Source organism: Lepisma saccharinum, chromosome 10, assembly GCF_977018435.1.
Source record: "Lepisma saccharinum chromosome 10, izLepSacc3.1, whole genome shotgun sequence".
NCBI classification, from domain to species: Eukaryota; Metazoa; Arthropoda; class Insecta; order Zygentoma; family Lepismatidae; genus Lepisma; species Lepisma saccharinum.
Genome location: NC_139238.1, coordinates 78,828,902 through 78,846,444, shown reverse-complemented (window position 1 = coordinate 78,846,444; position 17,543 = coordinate 78,828,902). Strand labels below are relative to the sequence as shown.

The 17,543-nt window shown below is 35.1% G+C and overlaps 1 protein-coding gene across 3 annotated transcripts in view; it reads left to right on the top strand.

Moving 5' to 3' along the window:
• The window catches only part of LOC145993966 (phospholipid-transporting ATPase IF-like), a 219,682-nt gene that overhangs the window by 167,239 nt on the left and 34,900 nt on the right, over window positions 1–17,543 (top strand). For all 3 annotated transcript variants that reach the window (XM_083129972.1, XM_083129973.1, XM_083129974.1), the window contains exons 13-17: window positions 3,949–4,112; window positions 6,483–6,586; window positions 13,111–13,256; window positions 14,780–15,016; window positions 16,353–16,495. In XM_083129972.1, the coding sequence (XP_082986098.1) occupies window positions 3,949–4,112; window positions 6,483–6,586; window positions 13,111–13,256; window positions 14,780–15,016; window positions 16,353–16,495 (794 nt within the window). The remainder of the gene's footprint in view (window positions 1–3,948; window positions 4,113–6,482; window positions 6,587–13,110; window positions 13,257–14,779; window positions 15,017–16,352; window positions 16,496–17,543) is intronic.

The following is a 17,543-nucleotide window of genomic DNA, read 5'->3' as shown; positions in this document are numbered from 1 at the left end:
AGTTGTATAGAGCCGGGTGTTTTTGTGTGTGTGTTGTTATTGTTGTTGTTGTTCATGCACACTTCTATTATGTAATGAAGCAGTATGATAATGACAAGAAGCTGATTACATGATATTTTGTACATGTTGTCTTATTGCAAATAGTAGAACTTCAGGTTGCATAGTGATTATCTTTTACCCAACACACACAAATTGAATACTCAGCAGTGGTCTCTGATATCTGTGCATCGTGCAAAGTATAAAAAGACAAAGAACTGTTTAAGACAGTGACATGCGGTGACGTCGACACTTGGGGTAGCAGTCAGTGGCATGCTCAAGGGGGGGGTTGGTGTGGGTCACACCCCTCCCCCCTTTAGGGCCCAGTATTCCTAAAAAAAAAAGAATGTCAATAACAGGAAAAGATTACAAAATAATGAATGAGTACTAAAAAAAAGTACACATAACTCCCACCCACATTCGAAAATAAAAAGCGATTTGATTTTACTACTAAGCCAGAGATCCTGGGTTAGAATCTCAGTTTGGCCATGGGTATTCCTTGTGTGTCCCTTCATCAATTTTTTTGTATCATTTTCGCGATTAGCTAAAAGTGGCGGAAAAACGAAGTAAAATAAACCAAATCGAGCAATCAATCAATGATTTGATTTCATTTTTGTTACTTAGCGTTGCTTTTTTTGTCACATTTGGTTAATTGCGAAGATGATACGATAAAATTAATGAAGGTACAAACACAAAGAACACCCATGGCCAGGACGTGGTTCGAACCTGGAACTCCTGGTGTCGTAGCGCGCTGTGAAAACCACTCCCGCACAGTTGGTTGATTTGGTGTTTTAAGTCCACTTTATGCACAGAAACAAAACACACTTTTTTGTAGTTTCTTCAGTAATATTAATTTGGCTTTTTGAGTTATGAAATACATTTTTCATTCCAAATTATTTCATTATTCACTGCAGAGTACAACACATAGTAGGACAAGAATGCGCACTCTTCACGGGTTCGAATCCTGGCCTGGATTGTTCATATGAGGTCCCTTCATCAAATCATCACTCATCCTCATTTTCGCAATAACCAAATGCGGCAGAAAAGCGAAGTAAAATAAACCAATCCAACAACAATATGAACGCACGTTCTCTTGCCCAAATAAATACATCCGTATTTATGACTGTTAGAGGCCAAGAGATTAGTATATTTAAATAAAATACTACTAAAACGAGAATGTGAGAGAGCCCGAGCACATATTTGTAATTTAATCATTATATATTCCATATTTGAAAAAGAGAAAAGAAAGAAAGCATAACATCATTGTCTGCACATAACACGTTCCTATTTCATAAATAATAAAACTACATTCCATATTATACATACATATTGTACAACATGTAAAATGTTGTGTAAATACAGAGAACTGCAGAAAATTTTACCCTGAGTTCTTTAGACGATTTACAAAAAAATCTATGAGAAACCAATCCCCTATCTGTTTTATAGGAGATAGACTGGGGGACCTGAAAGCCTGGGCTTTCAACCACTGCAGCAGGGTGAGGGGGCAAGGGAGGTAGAGGTAGAAATCTTCCTTTTTTTTTCGGGCGGCCGTTTCTACCTGGAAACTGGTCTGGCGGAAGAAGAACGAGCTAGGGTATCCAGCCAGCTTTGCCCGCGGAGAACACCGATGGACGAGAAGCGCGTGGAAAGAAGGTGTTGCATATGAGCTGTGGTGGCTTTAACAAGACAATAAATATTGTGATTTGAATATAATTCGAGATGTGAGATTGATTGATCTATCTCTGCTAAACTAGCTGCTACTCAGTGCATGTCACTGGTTTAAGAACAAAATGTTAGATGTTTATGGAAAGAATATAAGGTGAATCCAGTTTCTATTTAAATAGTGGAGGCAAGCCTGAACTCAACACCAACGCCAAATTACTTTCAATTCAATTTGAATTTTATAATTTGTATAACAACAGCAAAAATAATAATGGTAAAATATGAGTTCCTGGAAGGATATCAAATATTACTCTGTCCCCTCCTCTGAGAAAAATCCTGTTGGTGCCCTTACATGCATGTTTGATGCTTTCTATACTTTCAACATCGTAAAGAAGAAGTAAAGTAAAGTGTTCCCCTGTGCATAGCACCACGCCATGAAGGCGTATAGGGGGTGTGGGGGTAACGCTCCACACTTTCTTGATCCGGTCGTGAGTGGGGGTGATGTGATCAGCATCACGCCCTGACTTTCAACATCGTGCCCCCTAAATTTCATTCTGCACTCCCTCAGCACCCCTAGATGACTAATCCTGGTGCCACCGCTGATTAGGGACAAATTAACATTGATTTTATGAATGCTGGGTATTTATTTATCCCAGTCTTCTATTAGAGAGGAAAATAATGAATTCTAACTATAGTGCAAAATGTAACTAATTTTATTTCATCGTGAATGTCACCAATTAGCTTAGAGACTCCGAAAACTATGCATTCGACACTAATCTAGATCATTTGTGGTATATTTTTCACCCCCTCTCGCCCCCCATGCCTATAGGTGACGATCTTGAAGTTGAACCGCATTGGGAGTGTCACAAAAACTATCGATTCCACACTAATATCGGTTGTTTTTGCAACACAGCCTGAATGTTAGACAACCCGAAACACTATTGTTGTGTGGGATTGCATAGAGTCACGGATGTCTGTCTGTGTGGAATTTAATATCGGTCGTTTTGGATTATTTTTACATGTCACCCCTTCCCACCCCACCCCTAGGGGTGCCAGGGGTATCTTACCCCAAAAATATTATTTCCAGATTGCAAGTGATACGTGTACCAGGTTTGGTTGAAATTGCTCCAGGCATTAGAGAGTTATGCGGGAATAAACATACACACACACCCACACACACACATCCATTTATATATATGACGATGAAGCCCTTGACCAACAAGGCTCCCTTTAGCAATGTTCATCATGAATATATGCAGATGTTATGGTGGAGAATATAGGAGAGATTTTAGTCTTAACTCCTGAAGACTTGAATTGTTGGATAAAATATAACAATACTGATTTAATTGTTATATCTTGATTGTTGTTGAAGCTATGGAGATGATGTGGTAGTTATACCTTCTAACTTACCTTTTTCATCGACGAATGAAACAAGCTTATTTGTGACAGTATTATATTCAGAGTTCACTGTTACATTCTTTCTAATGTCATGAGTTCTAGTGTCTCTGGCAGCCATAAAGTTATTGTAGTTGCTTATCATGTTGAGAGACAGAACATAGTGATTTTGTTTTGCATTTGGTTTGTATCATCATAGTACAACATCATAATAGTTTAGAAAAGAAATCATTAAAATCCTTTACTTTATGTTTGTGCTCATTTAGTAACATCACAAGGCACGTAGCTAGGAGGAGAGCTCAGGGGGCTGAACCCCCTCCCCCTGAAATCCTTCAAAAATCTGATTTAAATAGTGTACAGTGGTAATTAATTTTACTTCATTAGCAGGATTAAACATCTTGTATAATAAGTTGTACTATATTGAGAAATTCATCTTCAGTTCATCTACCCCCCCCCCCCCAAATTTTTCACCTTTAGATGGCAGCTGCTGATGAGGGATGAGCTTCCTCCGGGAAAAAATTCTGGTTACGGGCCTGAACATAACCATAATTATCAAAAAATGTTCTGTATATGAAGTATATCCATTTATGCAAATATAAAGTAATCTTATTGCATAACAACTACACGTTTAAGCAATCCAGAGTTAATTGTTCATAATTTTACAATAATAAGAAAAAGAAGGTTAAATTTTGGTGAGATATCAATCTATCAAGTTTACTATAGGTTTCTTCCTGTGCGATTGGAGGATAGTAACTAATAAGGTATTATTTTAGTCCTTGACAGTAGTTTCTGAACTATGTAATATCCTGCTTATTTTAGGGCTTTTCAGAACTAAACATGTGTTTCTATTTCCAGCCTGAAATTGTAGATTTCTTCCTAGCACTAGTTTTGTGCCACACTGTACAAGTGGGGGTTAGAAACACTGATATTTCAAATGGAAACCTTCCAATGGCTGGGGAGGAGTTAGATTACCAAGCTTCTAGTCCTGATGAGAAGGCGTTAGTCGAAGCATGCAAAAGGTAAGGAAAATATCTTGATTTCATGGATCTTTTCACTCAGTGATACAGTGTACAGTGATAAATTGGAGCTCACTTTTTTTGGCAGTCCCAAATGTAAGGAAAGCAATGAGCAGTTGGCTTTTTGCTTTTCTTAAACCATATAAGCACATAGCACAATGTGTAAATGGTGCTTGAATGTGTGCAGATGGTGTTTGTGCCTTGCCAAAGAAACAACAAACTCAGCATGCATGTTCACCACCATGACACAGAACTGCAGGGACAATATTTGCAAATGGCACTTACTTTCCAGATAACCCTCATACATACATGAAACATTAATTATGGTGGAAACTTCTGTAAAATAAAATTTCCTCAACATGCCCTCTCCCCTAAAATTTTTCACAAATGCCCAATTTTTTGTAATTTTGACTAAGTTTAACCCCCCCCCCTCCCCCATCCAGTCGGAACATTCTGGGTAAGCCCCTGGTGGTGAGTCTTATTTATATCGCAATCATTGACTCGCAGCACCAGCCCACAGTTTACACTGTTCAAATGACATCGCTGTGTACAGTGTTGCCATGTTCTGCACGGAGCTTTACTCCACTGATGAAAAATCTGTATAGAATCTGTTTTGCAATGAGAATTGACAATGACAATGCATTTTAAAAACAGATGCAAAAAGCTTCAAAACAAGACCAATATTGTATTTGTGGGACTACCCAATACTAAGAAAAAGTTGTTTCACAAAATTGAAAAGACAACCCATTTTTTAATTTACAGAATTTCAAAGAGAGCTATATCATTTGCAAAACAAAAAAAACTGGCACCTTTTTGTTTTCACAGTGATTAAAAATATAAAGCATACTCGAAAAAAAAAATTGGTTAGGATAGATTAATGCAGAATTGAATAAGGTGGTTTTAATTTTTAATCGGAGTCGGAACTAGAGTATCTAATTTTTAATTCAATAGTAGATGTAGCCCTGGGCCTCCACATATATAAATCTAGGGTCTGATACCCACTTGATACTTTCTTGAAGTTCAGATGCCAGTACTTTCACAAAATCTTAGTGTTAAAATTTTTTAAGTGGCTTCACTTTTTGTAAATTATAATGTTAATCTGTGTTGTAAAAGTGGATCTTATGACTAAATGACGTGTTTTAATATTCAAATCGTGTCATACATGAACATTGTTGATTTTTCCTTGATGTCACCAGAACCCCATTGCTGCTGTTATGTGGTTTTCTGTTAATATTTTTTTTTGTAGTTGGTCCCCTGTTGTTCTCAGAATGTTTTGTCTACAGACATTGTAGAACTTTGACTAGAATTATTCACACCACAAGCAGGTGTGTTAACCATTCAGCTACATGACAGCCTTAAAATTGCCGAGAATAATTATAAATATAGAATAGAGAGTTTTGAATCCGCATCATATGGACAATTGAGGAGTACAGGGGAAAACGTGATAAGTTCAATTTTATCAATTTGCTATTGTTGATGGCATTGTGAATGTTTTAAACTTGTACATACAGGGAAAAAGTAGTGAGTCATGAAAGTTTTAATTTGTTCTCTTGTAAAAACAGTGCATTGTGACTTATCAGGTTTCTCCCCTGGACTCTTCAATTGAGAAGATACTTCATGGTGTATGGACTTCAGTCTAGAAAACCAGATACAACAAATAATCAATAACAATTTATCAAACAATTCATAATATTCTATCAAATAATGATGAATGCTGTTTCTCAGCATTTATTACTAATTGATAGCTTGGAAAAAATATATCTGTTTAATACTTAATTCCATAATTAGCAATTAATCAGCTCTTACTGATTACATGTTGCAGCTGCCATAACACTACATTATATTGTGTGTATGACATATGAAACACAATAAAAATATTTAGTCACAAGCATATTGTGTTTTATTAGTTCTAATTGAATGTGATTACAGGACACACTGCCAAAATTTAATATTTACATCATTATAAATAACTGATAGCCATATTTTCTAGGTTTTTCTTTCTCTGAGCAAGTAGCTGCTTCTATTTCCATATGCTTTCAGTAGAAAATACCACTTTCTGATCATGTTTCTCTCTACCATTCACAATAATAGTATATGTAAGTAGTGATTTCTATAAATTTCCAGTTTTTTTTTTTTTTCTGTCCTGATGGCATAGTGGTAATGTTGTTTGCCTTGCAACCAAGGGGTTTGATACCTGGTGGAGGCACATAGTGGTTCAGATCTCACTTTAATTCAATCGCGATTAGGCCTTTGTTTTTCTGTGCCTAAGGTGGACTTAAAACAAGAATTCAACAGCCACTGGTATGCACTTTTCTATTCTGTAGTTAAATAGCAAGTTTTCTCATTCAGTACTTTGAATTTCTTCTATTTTAGGCTTGGGATTGTGTACCTGGGTGAGAAGTCTGGCATTATGCATGTAAAATTCAATGATAAAATACTGCAGTACAAGAAACTTGATGTTCTGGAGTTTACTTCAGGTAATACTTTACTTCTTTATGTACATATATCTCATGTTAGTAATTCGTCGTTGCCTTGTAATCAAGGGGTCCCAGGTTCAATACCCGGTGGAGGCACAAGTGGTTCGGATCCCACTTTAAACTGTAGGTCCAGTCCCGATTAGCCTTACTTTGCATAAAGTGGACTTAAAACATCAAATCATGTTAGTAATTTTACTGTCGGGGGGAACTAGAAGAAGAAGAAGAAGAAATGGAGTAGGATCACGGCTGTTATCGGTCCGTAAATTTAGTGAAATATTACAGTGTGTGCACGTTATTGAAATGAAATAATAGTGTGAAACAATGCAGTAAGTACTTAACTTTGTAACTAGATAAAAATATGGGAAGGAAATACGTTCTTTATGTACTTTATTAACTAATTTGTGGTCCTTGCGAATGTAAACAAACAGCATACAAGTCGATTAGTGCACCTATTTTTTATACAGCACGGTTGGAGCTTTGTGTCGGATTTCTCCAAATATGAGTACTTGCTCAGAATGTGTTAAACCTGTATCAAGACAGGATATATCATCCAAAATACAGTGCAGTGGTTGCTGCAATTGGTATCATATGAAATGTGTGCAGTTAAAGGAAAGTGATGTGGAATATTTAAAATCTGAAAACAGGGAATGGCGATGTACAAAATGCATGAAAGAACGGCGCAGTAGTCTACTTCTTGAAAGTGCGGAGGAACCAGCTAAGGTAGGGAATCCATCCCTAACGGACGTCTATGAACTGTTACAAGCTCTTACAAATGAAGTTAAAAACTTGAAGCAGCAGCAAGAAGAAACGGAACGTGAACTAGGAAAATCACTAAACCTTGCTCACGAGAGAGAAAAAAAAAAAAAAAAAAAAGGTAAAGGTAAAGTGTTCCCCTGTGCATAGCACCACGCCATGAAGGCGTATAGGGGGTGTGGGGGTAACGCTCACGAGAAATTAGATGAAATTAGATGAAAACGCTGAACTAATAAAAAAACAGTCCGAGAGTATAGGTGCATGCTTAGGGCGGATAGAAGTGTTGGAAAGTGAGAATCTGTTATTAAAGAAGCAATTGAAGGAGACACAGCTTCAAGTAGACGATCTGGAACAGTATGGTAGGAGAAATACTCTTGAAATATATGGTGTACCAGAAAACTTGAATGAAGATCCCTACGAAATTGTAAAAAAAGTAGGACAAGTACTAGATGTAAAGGTAGAAAATGAAATGATTGACATATGTCACAGAATGAAAAAACTTCCGCAACAGAAATCGGCAGGCATTATTGTTAAGTTTGTTAGACGTGTAGTTAGAGATAAGATAATTGAAAGACGTAAAGTTAAGAGAAATCTAAACTGTACACATCTGGGCTACACAAATAACGAAGCTGTATATATTAATCAAAGTCTCACTCCCCTCAGGAAGAAAATCTATGGCTATGCCAGGAAAGTTAAAAGAGAGAAAAACTACGCATATTTATGGGTTGATGGTTCAGGGTCTATAAAATTAAGAAAAAGAGAAGGTGATAGAGATATTTTTGTTCTGAAAACAATTGAAGATGTTGATAAGTTAGCATAATTTGAAATGGCTTCACAAAAGGATGTATATGTAATAACTGATGACATAGATAACTTGAAGCAATAAATGGCTTCGTCTGATATTATGGTTTACTATCAAAATGTGAGGGGTCTCAATACAAAAACTTATGAGTTTTATGTAAATAATATAGCAAGTAGATATGATATTATTGTCTTAACAGAAACATGGTTACATGATGGGGTCCTAAGCAGTGAATTATTTCATGATAATTATAGGGTCTTTCGTCATGATAAAACTGGTAATCATAAAGGAGGTGGTGTTCTTATTGCAGTTAAAAATAAAATACCTTCAGATGTTGTTGAACTAAAAAGTAATCTTGATATGTTATGTATTAAAGTCTCTATATGTAACCAATTGTATTATATAATCAGGATCTATATCTCTCCTGCTTCCAAAATTGATATCTATAAATCATTTTACAATTTGTTTGAATGCAAAGAAGAGTTACAAAATAATCTATTTATAATTGGAGACTTTAATTTACCGTTGATATCTGACTGTTCATACAATTTACAAGAAGGTGGGCCCTGTTATAAATTGTTGCAAAACTTTTTAAGTTTTTATGATTTACATTCAATAAACAATGTTAAGAATGGCAATAACAGAACCTTAGATCTTATACTTACTAATGTGTATAGTAACATTACAGTATCTAGAGATGAATATCCTCTTGTTAAGGAGGATTTACATCATCCTGCATTAATTATAAATGTGTCTATGGAAATAAAGTTCAAGAGTATTAAAAATAATATCACTCTCAAAAGGAACTTTTGTAAAGCAAACTTTATGCGCATGTACGAATTATTACGAGGTATAGACTGGGCATATTTATACAAAATAGGTAATGTAGAAGAAGCCATAACGTATTTTTATAATGTAATTAATAAGGTATTTGATGAAACTGTTCCATATAAGAAAACTAATATGCACAGCAAATATCCACGATGGTTTACCGTAGAAATTATTAATAAATTAAAACTAAAAGAATATCATAGAAAACGAAAGAAAGATAGAGTAAATAGTGAGGTAGAATATAAAAAGCTTAGAAAAATAACTAAAATATTGATAGATAAAGCTTACAAAATCTACATCAAAGAAATAGAACAAAATATACAAAAAGATACCAAAGGATTCTGGGAATTTGTGCAAAGTAAAAGGGGCAAGAGAACCAATTATAATCCTACAATGGTCTTTGGAAATAAATTACTTGAAACGAGTCAACATATTGTTAATGGCTTTGCGTCCTATTTTAAATCAGTGTATGTAGATAGTACTGGTGTTTATAATCCATCAGAATATTCTGAAACGGTAGTCCCTTATGAACTATCAATTAGGACAATAACATCTAAAGAATATTTTGAAGCCATAAAAAAATTGAAACCAAAAAAATCTACTGGACCGGATGGAATCCCTCCTTACGTATTAAAAGCATGTGCAGAAATATTAGAAAAACCTTTGTGTTCAATATTCAATTTAATAATAAAAAATCAATACTTCCCTAATCTATGGAAATTAACGCAAGTCTGCCCCATTTTAAAAACAGGAGATTCTAGAAATATAGAAAATTATAGACCCATTGCAATTTTATGTGCACCAGCAAAAGTATTTGAACATATTATATATATGCGAATATTTAGTCATGTAAAGAGTTTTATAAGTGAAAGTCAACATGGATTTTTTACTGGTAGATCGACAACAACGAATCTAATTAATTTTGTTCAATATGCACACAACATACTGCATGATCGTTCAAGTATGCATGTCATTTACACTGATTTCTCCAAAGCATTTGATAAAATTAATCATGATGTCTTGTTAAAAAAACTTTCAAGCTTTGGGTTGACACATAATTTTTTATCTCTTATTGGGTCGTATTTGAATCATAGGAAACAGTATGTAACATATAAAAATGCTAAGTCATACATGTATACTGCACAGTCAGGGGTACCTCAAGGATCCAACTTAGGACCATTGTTTTTCATTCTTTTCATAAATGATTTACCGTTACATGTTAAACATTCATATTGTTTAATGTATGCTGATGATGTAAAGTTATATAAACAAATTAACGGGCCCCAGGATGTTATGAAACTACAAACAGATTTAAACAGCTTATTTGAGTGGAGTGTTAAAAGTAATCTTGGACTCAATATCAAGAAATGCTGTTTTATGATAATATCAAATACAGAACATACCACACATTATGAGTACTTCATTAATCAAGAAAAACTGAAACAAGTGAAAAGTAATAAAGATCTGGGAGTAATAATTGATTGTAAACTAGAGTTTCATGAACATATATCTCATATAATAAATAATGCATATAGATCTTTGGGTTTACTAATAAGAAATTGTCTCAATTTTAGCAGTACTACTACTATTAAGCTTCTGTATAGTGCCTTAGAAGCAAACTAGAATATACATCTATTGTTTGGTCGCCACTTTACAAAACCCACATAAAACAAATAGAACAAGTGCAAAAAAAGTTTTTGAGATACCTATATTACAAGAGGTACAACATGTCTGCATACGCAAACAGAGTTTCATATGTCCTTTTACTGAAGGAATTCTCATTTATGACACTCAGCAATAGAAGAGAATTAGGACAACAGATATTTCTTTATAAAATTATAACTGGATTGTTGGATAATAGAGAGTTTCTTCACCAAATATGTTTCAATGCTAGCACATGTAATTTAAGAAAAAGAAATTTATTGCTATATAATATCCCTAAAACTGAAAAGTACAAACAATCACCATTAATTAGAATGAGTGGTATGTATAATAGAATAACATCCACAAATCCAAATATTGACTTTAATCTTAACATTTTGGAATATAAAAATGCTATAAAAGCCACACTTAACACAGATACTTTCACAAATGGTTGATTATTTATTGTATTTATTAATTATTGTAGAATATGTTCTATATGTATCCCTATATCCACATAAATGTGTGTGTGTGTATATATATAATGTAAATATATGTATTTAGATAAGCTTAAGGATATGTGCCCATTAATATGTGTATGTATTTATTTCATTGTTGTTTCTATCCTATTATGGTCATATTTATTCTGTACACCTCATGAGAAAGGTGATAATATTGGTTGTGGATATATGAATAATTTATGTGTGTTGTGTATATGTTTGTATGTGTGTATGTATATGTAGATGTGTATGTATATATATGTGTGTGTGTGTGTGTGTGTGTGTGTGTGTGTGTGTGTGTGTGTGCGCGCGCGCGTGTCATTACTCTACGTTATATAAGTGTACTTATGTTATAGTTAATAACTATGTAATATGTGTGCATGTTATTTAATCTCATTTATATTCATGTTCACATTATTTATGTTATATTAATGCCTCTGTAATTGGAGATATCCTTTCTCTGTAGAAGGCAAATAAATAAATAAATAAATAAACTATTTTTGTTGTGTTGCAAATTTTAAATTTCACAACAATTGGTTCATTACAATTTTCTTGAATACAGTGGAACCTTGAGTTTACGTTTTTTTGGGGACCAAGCTAAAAAAACATTAAAAAGCAGTAAAATGTTAAATTGGGGATAATTTTATAATATTTCGCTATGCTAGACTATCAAGATTGAATGCATGTGGGGAAAATGTAAAATCAGGGTTCCACTGTATTTTCAACACCGCAGCCATTAGAAAGTTGGCTAAATTTATTAGAAAGCTGTTAGTACATTGTTATGAATATAGCAAATTTGTTTCTAGTGTATCTTCAATTCAACTCTATACAATGGGAATTCACTGATTACTGATTTTTTATTGATATCAATAAAGAACAATTTTAGAATTTACTGATAATGTAAATTGTCATGATAAATTCCAAAATTGCAAATTACATATGTATTTAATATTGGTAAATATTGGAAAAAGAGGTGCAATACTTATTTATTTTACAAAACCAGGGCATGTGTAGTATATATTAATATCCTTAAAAATAATTATTAGAAATAATTATTTTTATAATAAGAATTATTACAAATATATGTAAAATTGTAAAGTGAAATTCACTTGCATCCAGTTACATTTGTATGTACACCGTGGGGACCCCCAAATGATCTTGTAATCAAGTGGTTCTAGTCCCGATTACCTTTTCTGTGCATAAAATGTACTTAAAAACAAACTCAGGAACATAGGCGTGCACAGACCGTCTGATTAAGGAGGGCTAACGCCTTGATGAAAGTTCAGTGTGAGGAAAAAAACCCTCATTCCATCTCACTGTTCTATGATATTGATGGGTACTAAACATGGGTGTATAGTGTGTATGTGTCTGGACATGCCGAAAATGACTTTATTATAATAATTCCAGCTTTCGTGGCACAAAGTTCTCTTTCCCCCTCCTTTTTATTTTCTCTGTGGTTCAGACTATTTTTTTTTTGTTATGATGTACTAAACTAATTATTATTTCATTATGTATCTTGATGTTTTCAATGCCCTTTTAATCAAGGGTCAACGGAAGAAAAGAAAATTTGATTCAATTCAATTCAATTTAAATATAAACATGATTTCATACAGCAGATTCAAACAACTATTTATTTCCAATGTGTGACCAATTTATTCTGCGACCACGTAGGTGTAACACAACTAAGCTATGAATAAAATGCACGAGTCTTAGTTACAAGTAATTTGCTGAATAATGAAGTGACATAGTCCAATTACATAGGAAATAAACCTGCTGTAATTGCTTGGAAATTTCATCGGAAAATCCTTTAAAAAAAAGAAGAATATTGTTTAATAATGGTAATAATAATAAGATTTCTCTACACTAAATTTCTAAGTGAACGTATTAGGAGGGGCAACTGCCCCTTCCCCCCTTGTGCATGCCTATGCTCAAGAAGTATGTTTATTGTAAGCATCTTCATTACACTATGACAGAGTTGCCTGCAAATCTTTTTTCAGAACGCAAACGCATGTCCATAATTGTGGAGGATGAGGCAGGAGTTAAATGGATGTATTGTAAGGGAGCTGAGTCAAATGTTGTGCCATTATCAAATAGTAATCCAGTTACTGGTGCTGCACTAAAACATGTTTCAGAATTCGCTATGGTAAGTACTGAGACCCTTTGATCATTTATGACAAATCCAAGCATATATTTTCATATCCAAAGTAATTTTACATACCATTCTTACATATATATATAATTTTTGAAGTTATTTTTTGAGAATTTTTGTCATGAAATAATAAGTAAAAATGTGCCAATGTATGATGTCAGCTTTTCAGTTTTTAATTTCATTTTTATTATTTAGTATAAATTCTTTGCCAGTTTTAGCTACTTGTTATGATGAGTGATGATATGGTGAAATTGATGGGACACTCACACAGAACACCCATGCCTAGCATGGGATTCGAGAGTTTGGCTTTTTTAGTTTTTACTTGCATATAAGAAACCTGCGTAATAGATTATATTGCTTAATTAGAAATTGATGAAAATGGATGAAAATGGAATATTTTCAAGGAACAACATCCCACAATTATTTTTATTGAATCTTCATTTATTTTTATAGTATAGTAGATGACAAGTACCCCTTATGCAATGGTCTCCTTCATTTATCTGTCTATGCCAACCATTGTCTCGGAAACAAATAAGAAGGTGAAATTTGGTGGGATGAATAGCCTTCCAAATATTAACTTATTACATCTTGTAGTAGGTCCACCTATCAAGCAGGGAAATCATGTATATCAAGCAATCTGTTGTATTGATATTCCATAAATTGCAAGAGCTACAATTTCAAATTTTGTTTATAAATCTCACATAAATTATCTTGATTATACAATGTATGTTTTGTCTCTGTGCTCATTGTGAAGACACCTGATTGCTATTACACCAGTAGAAGTAAGTTCAAATGGCACCTATTGATGCACAGCAATAATATATGACACACATGTCCATCCAAGAAATTATACACTAGCTTGGTGGCCAAGCATGTTAATTGGTTGACTTTCGATTTCTCTACCAAAGTTCCTAGGTTTGAATTCCATCTTTGGTATGGATGGTCGTTGTGAGTGTCTATCCATCCATTTCATGTAATTGTCACTCACGATTAACCAAGCAGCAGAAATGCAATGTAAAATAAAAATTACTCGATTCATAATGAATATAATAAATGAGCATCAGTATTTTTTTATGTTCAAAGATATGTTCATGTTTTAACAAAAGTTTTTAGTTTTTTGAAAGAGCACTGTTTGAGGAATCTTTTGTTCCTAATGGCACAGTGGTAACGTTGTCGCTTTGTAGTCAAGGGGTTATGGGTTTGATAACTGGTATAGGCACATGGTGATTCAGACCCCTCTGAAACTGTAGGTCCAGTCACAATTAGCCCTTCTGGGCATAAAGTGACCTTAAAACAAAAACTCGAAAAAAATCTTTAATGTGTTCTTTGTCCTGTGCAGGTCCCTTTACGACCTTTCTCAAAGGGCTCTTTACACCCCTTTTGTAACTTTATGCTAAGGGTTTTAGATAAGAATATTTTTCCTCATATACTTGAAGGGTGCAAAATGACCACATGTCATTCCTTCATCCCCCATAACTTTCGTCACTGTTTAAATGTTACTCTTTTCCCCTTTCCAGAGAGGTTTGAGAACTTTGATGGTAGGGTGCAAGAGAGTTGAGTCATCACAGTATGAAAAGATGTGTGCAGATCTCCAGACAGCCCGTCAAAATTTGTCTGATCGGAAGAGGGCCGTTGCAGAGGCATATCTTAAAGCAGAAGATGGCCTCACAATCCTTGGGGCTACGGGCGTTGAGGATCAACTGCAGGAGAAGGTTCAAGAGACATTGGAGAGTCTACGTGCTGCTGGCATCAAGGTAAATTCAACACTATATTTTTATTGCAATATTTCAAAAGGGTATTCAATTGCTAAAGTAGTCAACTGTTAATTCATCATGATAATGTCTTAACCCCAGTCCATAGTCAACTTATTCTCCTATTCATTCTTGTTGATCATTATGTTTAACCCTTTGTTTTCTGTAACATGCATAGGCACGTGGTGTACACTTGTCCCCCAACACTTTAACTATCTTTAAGGTATGAAGTACATCGTGAATTATACTTGCCATGCATCTCAACGTTCTTTCATTGTTTTCCTTCCAAGATCAGTTGCAATTTTCTGCTGTAATTTCTAAATGACATAATATGATAAAGTTAACGTCAGTTGCATGCTTGGAAGATGCACATGTAACAACCAAAACAGTCATGTTCACTTTGTCACATGTTGACTTTCATGTTCACTTTCATCACTAATACATGCCTACATGTCCTCCCCTTTCTCACTTAACCCACTTCCATGTAACATCTGAATCTGCTGAGTGCTCTGTCTTTCTCGATTTGATACAGCCGGCACCCATGTCGGAGTGGTTAGCACATTGCACTACGAGACCAGGGGTCCCGGGTTCGAATCCCGGCCTGCGCATGGATATTTGTGAGTGTCCATTCAACAATTTCATCATGTCATCACTCATCCCCATCTTCGTAAATGAGCCAAAAGTGGTACGGAAAGTGAACTGAAATTAAGCAAATCAATCCACCAATCAATTTGATACTTTTCATGTTAAGTATTTAGTCCCCTAATCATGCAACTGACGTTAACTTTATAATACGTATTACATGGCTTAGAAGTGCAACAGAACAACACAGCTGAGCTTAGAACATCAATAACGAAAGAACGTTCAGTTACACAAAGCAGTATAGTTCAGTGTTGAAATCTTGCAAAAGTTAGGGGAACACTTATACCCCATGTGCCTAATGGAGAGTTAATCATATATTTTATTTTGCAGTCTTGGTTTTAAAATTTAAATCTTTAATTGTATGTGATGTCCATTTGGTCATGTTCGTATTCTTAATAATCCACGTGCAAATTTTAATAAGGTAGAGCTCAACCAAGAGAAGAACCCAAGCAAACTTGCAAACTACATTGGACATTCATTTCTTTGCTTCTCTCACTTCACTTTGCTTGTGCTGAAGCACCCCTGTGATACCCAATTTAATTCTAGTCTGAAAACTAGATTTTGCTGTAGGCATTTGTTAAAACTAGTTCCATCTTCAGACATTCAATAAAACTCTTTCTGGCTAGTTCTTGTTTTATCTAAATTTGCTTTTTAGCAGCAGCATGCCTTCTGTTATTGTTATTGCTTTGCTTTCCAGGTGTGGATTTTAACAGGTGATAAAGTTGAAACTGCGGTGAACATTTCATTTTCCTGCGGCCACTTCAAGCCTGGAACTGAGCAACTTTTCCTGACAGACCACACAGATAGAGACCCTTGTATGGAGATGCTGAAGAGGCATTGGTAGGTTTAACTTTTTCTGTTCCCATCTCAAAGGATACAAATATGTTTGTTTTAAGTATGGATTTAAAGTTTTCAGCAAGTGATTTCTGCATTCCATACAGTGTGGAAGAATGGTATAAATATAACAAAATGTATTAGTTATTGCTTTAAAAATGAGAATATTTTTTTGCAGTGTCACAAAAATAAAACTGTGGTGACTCACAATGTTGTCAACAAAGCTTGGAGACTCGCAGTGTTGTCAACAAAGCTTGGAGACTCGCAGTGTTGCCAACAAAGCTGGGAGACTCTCACTGTTGTCAACAAAGTTTGGACAAAGCTTGAAGACTCTCAGTTTTGTCAACAAAGTTTGGAGACTCTCAGTGTTGTCAACAAAGCTTGGAGACTTGTCATGTTGTCAACAAAGCTTGGAGACTCGCAGTGTTGTCAACAAAACTTGGAGACTGGTAGTGTTGTCAACAAGCTTGGAGACTGGCAGTGTTGTCAACAAAGCTTGGAGACTTGTAGTGTTGTCAACAAAGCTTGGAGACTTGTAGTGTTGTCAACAAAGCTTGGAGACCTGCAGTTTTGTCAACAAAGCTTGGAGACCTGCAGTGTTGTCAACAAAGCTTGGAGACTCGCAGTGTTGTCAACAAAGCTTGGAGACCTGCAGTGTTGTCAACAAAGCTTGGAGACCTGCAGTGTTGTCAACAAAGCTTGGAGACCTGCAGTGTTGTCAACAAAGCTTGGAGACCTGCAGTGTTGTCAACAAAGCTTGGAGACCTGCAGTGTTGTCGACAAAGCTTGGAGACCTGCAGTGTTGTCGACAAAGCTTGGAGACCTGCAGTGTTGTCGACAAAGCTTGGAGACCTGCAGTGTTGTCAACAAAGCTTGGAGACTCGCAGTGTTGTCAACAAAGCTTGGAGACTCGCAGTGTTGTCAGCAAAGCTTGGAGACTCGCAGTTTTGTCAGCAAAGCTTGGAGACTCGCAGTGTTGTCACCAAAGCTTGGAGACTCGCAGTGTTGTCAACAAAGCTTGGAGACTCGCAGTGTTGTCAACAAAGCTTGGAGA